We start from the raw sequence: 7,838 nt of genomic DNA, 5'->3' as shown, positions 1-7,838 counted from the left end.
AATGTGTTTTTTGTTTTTGTTTTTACCTCCATCTCTATCCTTTTAATCTATGCCCTAATGTACCCATTCATACAGCACTCTACTAGATCTATACAAAGACTAATCAGTGCAAAACATTTAGTACAAAAATGCAGTTCCACATGCAGGCAGGCTCAAGAATCAGATGTTCAGATGGCTCAAAAAGGCGTACTCCTGTTTATAAAAACCTCCATGTCAGACCACTGAGCCACATGTGTTAGTTTGACTGAAAACTTCTTCATCTTCTTTATCTGACCTGGAGGGTCCTGTGGACTCGATGGTCTTCCCAAAACTCCAGATTGACCTTTTTAATGGCTGTCAAAAAATCCTTCTGGGCATGTTAATGGGAATTATTATAATTTTGTCTTCTTTTTTTTTTCCTTCTTTTTTTGGGGGGGAAGAACAAAACAAAACAAAATGTGGATTTATTTTTTTAAACTAAAAGCCCTAAAAGAGTTGAAAATTTTAATTCCTTTAAATTATATTTTATTTCAGGCTGAGATAGCTCTAAAGACTGACTGATTTACTGTGGATATAATATTTTAATGGTACTTTTAGGCAGTTATGTAATGTGGTTGATTACACCCCACCCCATCCCCAAGTTAAAGGGTGAATTAAATGAGTAAAATTTCCCCAAAGCAAAATACCTTATAAAAGTATAGCAAAAAAACAAGTGGTTAATTAAATAAAACTAACTTATTGCAGCTGGAATGTGTTTACGTGACATGTTCATGTGGATGGAGGAAATTAAATTACAGATGTGAACTAATATATAAAATGTTATTTAAAAGAAGATTAGGAAGACTCAGTAGATGTTTGGTGGCTCCTCTGAACAGCGCCATGCATCCTGCTTCTTCCTCTTGACCGGAGACAGCTTGTCTATCGCTATGGCCATCGTGTCACTTCCTGTTTCCTCTTTCTTTTCCTGTCAGGGGGCCGAGTGAAAACCTGGAAGAGAAGGTGGTTCATCCTCACAGACAACTGCCTGTATTACTTCGAATACACTACGGTGAGTCCCATCACAGAAAAAGTAAACTTCTAAAGACATAAATATGAGAAGCTCCTTCTTACTTTAAAAACAGAAAGTTGGATTGTTTTAAAATTTTAATCAGCATCACAATCTTAGACGGGAACCATGGCAAGAACAATTCAAGTTAAATCCACTTCCACCATACTTTTGCCAGCCCTTTTGGACTTCTTTGTTGAATATTTGTGTTTGCAAATAACATAAATTTAAGTAAATATTTGTGTAATGTGAAATAAAGGACAGTGTTAAGTTTAGCTAACAGTGTATGCACAAAATGCAATATATATTTTTAGACTTAATTTGTTTTAGAGTTTAGATTTAAACACAATTTCTCCAAACTAATTCAAAGAGCTATCGACAACAGGTAAGATATTAATGGTTTATGACCATTTCACAAAACTCAGTTGCTCAACTGTGTGAAACAAATTTTACTGGAACTGTCACCTAATGAACATTATTTTGGTCTCTATTTTTTAAGCTGTTTTCTAGAATTGCAAACTGGTAACATCTCTCAAGGAAGAAACAATTAATTCCTTTTTGGTCCTGTCATTTTACATATTTCCAAGCTGGATGAGTGTTACAGTCCTGAATTATTTTTTAGAAATTAATTCTTGCTGATTGAATTCGAACATCCTTTGCTCCGTCACTAAATCCTGAACGTCATTCCATCTGTTGTCTGTTAGCAGATTTTACTGTTCTCTGAGACTTTTGAAATGTTGAGGCTGCGTGTCCTTCCTGCAGCATCAGCAGCGTCCTCTCTTTAACCTGGTATTATCCTTCAGGACACTATCATTATGTCCCGTCCTTCAGTCTGACTGCTGCGTGCACACATTATCTGATCTTTTATCTGGAGCATGAGGACAGAGGAGGAGAATACACAAGGTTGATTTCAAAGCCTGCAGACCGTGTCAACATGAATTCTTTCCCCACTCGTTCTTCACTGTTTGATCGGATTATTTGTTTTATTTGAGACAGGATTTGTTTTCTTTCTTCAATGTTTCTCTTCCATCCATCCATCCATCCATTACCTTTACCCGCTTGTTCCATTTTGGGTCACGGGGGTCACCGGTGCCCATGTCCAGCAATCACTGTGCGAGGGGCGGGGTACACCCTGGACAGGTCGCAAGTCCATTACAGGGACACATAGAGACAAACGAGACAAACAACCATTCACTCTCTCATTCACACCTAGGGACAATTTAGAGTTACCAATCAGTCTAACATGCATGTTTTTTGGTCTGTGGGAGGAAACCGGAGCACCCGGAGAAAACCCACGCATGCACGGAGAGAACATGCAAACTCCACCCAGAAGGCCCCTGGACCGGGGTTTGAACCAAGGACCTGTTCGCTGAGAGGCAGCAGCTCTACCAGTTACACCACTGTGCTGCCATGTTTCTCTTCCCATCTTGATGTTTTACTTTTCAAATAAATTCTCATTATTGACTTGTGTTTCGTCCTCCTTTCTTGTTCTCGCCTCTTTTCCTTCCCTGCTGCAGGACAAGGAGCCTCGTGGGATCATCCCACTGGAGAATCTCAGCATCAGGGAGGTGGAGGAGCCCAGGAAGCCTGTGAGTGTTGCCTCATTACAGACCAAAGCTTTCATTTTAATATTTATATTGCTGTTTTTAGAAAACTACTTCTTGACTGAAGTTGATTGTCTGCTGGTTGCCATCTCCTCCAGAACTGTTTCGAGTTGTACAATCCTAATCACAAAGGCCAGGTGATCAAAGCCTGCAAGACAGAGGCGGATGGGCGTGTTGTTGAGGGCAACCATGTTGTTTACAGGATATCAGCACCCACGCCTGAAGAGAAGGAGGAGTGGATTAAATCTATCAAGTAAGAGTCCTCTTACAAACAGTGTCAGACTGCTTGTACTGTGATCCTTTATGGGTTTTACTTTTTCCTACAATTAAATCAACTAAATATCAAATGCTGATTTCATCAGTCTAGGCAAGTGGAATTCCAGGTTTTTCTTCAAGTGGAAAACATTTTTTGTTCGTTTTGAAGCCTCCAACTACAGGGTGAAAAACTCAAGCCAACATTGCTCTGATTTCTCTGTTAAAGGTTCAAAAGCTGCTAAGACATTCAGATATGGCTCAGTTTTGAAATAATGTTTTGAATTGCAGAAATATTGCTGACATGGACGAACAAAAACAGAGCAAGGATCTCATCAAAAAGTTGTAAATGTACAACCAGTGAATACTTTCTGAATGTTTCATTAAAATTGGTCACAGGCTTCATGAGATGTTTTGCTAACAGACAAATAGTGGTAATAGATGCAAGACTGCATTTAAAAGTCCTGCAAAAGATACTCAGTCTATCATCCATCCATTATTGTCCTCTTGTTCCCAAGTTGGGTTGCGGGGGCAGCAGCTTGAGCAGGGAGGCCCAGACATCTCATTCCACAGCCACCTCTTCCAGCTGTTCTGGGAGGATTCCACGGTTTTCCCAGGTGAACCAAGAGACATAGTCTCTCCAATGTGTCCTGGATCTTCCCTGGGGTCTACTCCCAGTCGGACATGCCCCAAGTACCTCCGTAGGGAGGCGCCCAGGGGGCATCCTTACCAGGTGCCTGAACCACCTCAACTGGCTCCTCTCGATGTGGAGACGCAGCAGTTCCTGGGCTCAATTTGTAAACTGATCGATGCCAGAAGGCAAATAGTTGGCGGCCGATTGGGGGGGGGGGGGGGGGGGGGGGGGAAGTGGAGGGAGCTTGTAGGTCCACCTCCCACTTAAATTTTTGAATAAAGCAGATGCTATTTCCTGCATTTTGGTGTAGCCTATTTTAACGCTTTGTTAAACATCTACGTTTACCTACATTTGTAAACACTTGATTAAATTACTATTTTAGAGAGCAACAACAGGTTGTGTGTGAAAAGAGCACTTACGATTCTGTCAAGCTTCCTAACCCCCCCCCCCCCCCCCCCACACACACACACACGTTTCGCCGAACTCTTCTCCGCTGATTTCATTCCTGCGCGTTGTTGCTCCTGCTGCTCCTGCTGCTCCAAACTCAATTACGACTGCCTTCTCAGTTGTCCAACTAAGGACAGTCCACCCATCCATCAATTTATTTAATGAAAGTAAATCAGACTGTCTGTTATTTTGACAAATTAGCGCCATTGTTTTGATTCGTGATTAATGTGAATAATACACATCAAATGTTTTTCTCGTTGTATTTTTTTTACTGTAGTTAAGCTTTTTTAATTTATTATGTCTGAAGCCTATGCATGAATTCACATCAGCAGTTGTGTGCGCTCTGTAGAGCTGTCTGGAGAGGCTCCTGTGCGTAATGTATCGCAAGCCAAGTGTCCCATTAATAACCACTTTTGCCACATGTCTGGCTATTAATGGGCCACTTGGCTTGCCATATAGATGAAGACACTTCATCCCCGTGGGACATGCAGTCCGTTTCTCTGCTGGGTAGGAGCATGTGCGCGAGCTGGTACACCTGCTGCAGCCGTAATATCTACTCCACAGACTGGGGAACGTCTCCTCTCTTTGTATTTTTAATAAATAATCAAAATAAAAATGTGCAAAGACTTTGGACTTTTAGGGGTGGAGATTTGAGTTGCCAAATCCGAGCAAACAGTTGCCAGAATGTACCCGGTCAAAATGAGACAGTTCCCGGATCTTGTTCCGGCAGGATCCGGCTCAAATTAAGCACTTAGCGGTTCAACTCAGTCTCTCCCAGATAACTGAACTTCTCGCCCTATCTTTAAAGGAGAGTACAGCTACCCTGCAAAGGAAACTCATTTCAACCGCCTGTATTGGCTATCTTGTTATTTTGGTCACTATCCAGAGCTCGTGATCATAGGTGAGGGTTGGAATGTAGACCGACCGGTAAATAGAGTGCTTTGCCTTATAGCTCAGCTCCCTCTTCACAACAACAAACCAATACAGAGTCTGCAATACTGCAGATGCTGCACCAATCCGTCTGTCAATCTCACGCTCCATTCTTCCCTCACTCGTGAACAAGACCCCAAGATACTTTAACTCCTCCACTTGAGGCAGAATCTCACCCTCGACCTGAAGATAGCAGTCCGCCCTTTTCCGGTTGAGGACCATGGCCTGAGATTTGGAGGTACTGATTCTCATCCCAGCCACTTCACACTTGGCTGCAAACCGCTCCAGTGAGAGCTGAAGATCATGATACGATGACACCAACAGGACCACATCATCTGCTAAGAGCAGAGATGGAATCCTGAGCCCACCGAACCGGAATCCCTCTGCCCCCTGGCTGCACCAAGATATTCTGTCCATAAAAGTCATGAACAGACAATGGGCAGCCCTGGCGGAGTCCAACTCCCACCCTGAAGGGGTCCGACTTACTACTGGCAATGTGAACCAAGCTCTCACACCACTTGTACAGGGGCCGAACAGCCCCATAACAATGGGCCCCCAATCTCATACTCACGGAGCACCCCCCACAGTGTACCCCAAGGAACACAGTCAAATTCCTTCTTCAAGTCTACAAAACGCATGTAGACTGGGTGGGCAAACTCCCATGACCCCTTAAGGACCCTTGTGAGGGTAAAGAGCTGGTACAGTAGTCCATGACCAGGACGGAACCCGCATTGTTCCTCCTGTATCTGAGGTTTGACCAACGATCAGACTTGCTTCTCCAGTACTCCTAAATACACTGTACCAGGGACGCTAAGGAGAGCGATGCCCCTGTAACTGGAGCACACCCTCCGGTCCCCATTTTTGAAGAGGGGAACCACCACCCCAGTCTGCCAATCCAGTAGCACTGCCCCCAGTGTTCAAGCATCGTTGCAAAGGCATGTCAACCAAGACAGCCCCACAGCATCCAGAACTTTTAAGAAATCAGGGTGAATCTCATTCACCCCCGGAGACCTGCCGTGGCATAGCTTTGTAACTACCTCGGCAATCTCAGCCACTGTTATGGACAAACCAACCCCGAAGTCCCCTGACTTTTCTTCTTCCTTGGAAGAAGTGCCAGTGGTATTGAGAAGGTCTGAGAAGTATTCTTTCCACCTCCCGATGACATCACTGGTTGAGATCAACAGCACCCCACCTTCACTGAACACATTGTTAGTAAAGAGCTGTTTTCCCCTCTTCAGTCACCTGATGGTTTGCCAGAATTTCCTCTGAGCCAACCGAGAGTCTTTATCCAAGGCCTCACCGAACTCCTCCCACATCTGAGCTTTTGCCTTAGCAACAGCCAAGGCTTGGGACCACTTGGACCTCCGGTATTCCTCAGCTGCCTCCGGAGTCCCACCAGCCAACAAAGACCAATGGAAAGCTGGATTTAAGGTGAAACGTTTCAGCACACAAAAAAAAAAGAAACTGTCCAGATGACCTGACTGAAAATTGTTGGACTGATAGGACTCCTTCTTCAGCTTGACAGGCTCCCTAACCCAGGGTGTCCACCATCGAGTTCAAGAATGGGCACCGTGAGAAGCATCAATAACCTTGCGGTCACAGCTCAAGGCACCCACTTCAACAACTGAGTTGTGGCCCACTTGGATTCCATGTCCCCCGCCTCAGCTGGGATGCAGTTAAAGCTCTCCTGGAGGTGAGAGTTGAAGATCTTTCTGACAGATTCTTCTGCCAGGCGTACCCAGCAAACCCTCACTACACGTTTGAGTCTGTCGGGTCTGTCCACCTGATCCAACTCACTACCAGGTGGTGATCAGTTGACAGCTCAGCTCCTCTCTTCACCCAAGTGTCCAAAACAAATGGCCGTAAATCAGATGACAAGACTACAAAGGCAATCATTGATCTACAACCTAGGGCATCCTGATGCCAAGTGCACTTATGGACACCCTTATCTTATGTTTGAACATGGTGTTTGTGATGGTCAAACTATGACTAACACAGATTTCCAACAACTGAACACCGCTCGAGTTCAGATCAAAGAGGCTGTTCCTCCCAAGCATGCCCCTCCAGGTCACACTGTCATTACCCACATGGGTATTGAAGTCCCCCAGCAGAATAAAGGAGTCTCCAGCTGGTGCACCTTCCAGCATCCCCATCAAGGACTCCAAGAAGGCCGGATACTCTGAACTGCCATTAGGCACATAGGCACAAACAAAAGTCAGAGCCCATCACCCCACCTAAAGGTGCAGGGAAGCTACCCTCTCATCTACTGGGGAAAACTCCAACGCACAGGCACCAAATCATGGGGCTAAGAGTAGACCCACACCAGCTCAGCTCCTCTTACCATGGGCAACTCCAGAGTGGAATAAGGTCCAGCCCCTCTCAAGGAGATCCGTTCTAGAGCCCATGTTGTGCATCGAGGTGAGCCCAGTTATATCTAGTTGGTACCACTCAACCTCATGCACAAGCTCAGGCTCCTTCCCTGCCAGAGAGGTCACATTCCATATCCCAAGAGCCAGCTTTGGTAAGCCAGGGTCAGAGGGCCAAGGCCCCCACCTTCAACCACTGCCCATGGCATCATGCGCCTGACTTTTGTGGCCCCTCCTGCAGGTGGTGGACCTACAGGAAGGCAAATCCATGTTGCTATTTCGGACTGAGCCTGACCGGTCCCCATGGGTAGAGACCCAGTCACCAGGCGCTCGCCGACGAGTCCCTCCCCCAGGCCTGGCTCCAGGGTGGGGCCCCGGTAAAACATGTCCAGGCAAGGGACACAGAGTTCCTTGATATATATTGTTCATCAAAAGTTTTTGGAATCACTCTTTGTCTGGCCTGTCACCTCATACTCAGTCTAATTTACTAAAATAGTATTATTATTATTATTATTATTATTATATTAATATTATTAATAATAATAATAATAATAATAATAATAATAATAATAATAATAATA

The 7,838-nt window shown here is 44.7% G+C and overlaps 1 protein-coding gene across 1 annotated transcript in view; it reads left to right on the top strand.

Moving 5' to 3' along the window:
- LOC119421633 (cytohesin-3) overlaps positions 1–7,838 on the top strand; it is a 46,876-nt gene that overhangs the window by 37,061 nt on the left and 1,977 nt on the right. Inside the window, exons 10-12 of the mRNA XM_037688982.1 lie at positions 951–1,027; positions 2,542–2,613; positions 2,727–2,881. Coding sequence (XP_037544910.1) covers positions 951–1,027; positions 2,542–2,613; positions 2,727–2,881 — 304 coding nt within the window. The remainder of the gene's footprint in view (positions 1–950; positions 1,028–2,541; positions 2,614–2,726; positions 2,882–7,838) is intronic.

This window comes from Nematolebias whitei, chromosome 15 (assembly GCF_014905685.2).
Source record: "Nematolebias whitei isolate Nwh7 chromosome 15, NemWhi1, whole genome shotgun sequence".
In the NCBI taxonomy this organism is placed as follows: domain Eukaryota; kingdom Metazoa; phylum Chordata; class Actinopteri; order Cyprinodontiformes; family Rivulidae; genus Nematolebias; species Nematolebias whitei.
The sequence above is the reverse complement of the archived record's forward strand: the minus strand, read 5'-3'. Positions and strand labels throughout refer to the sequence as shown.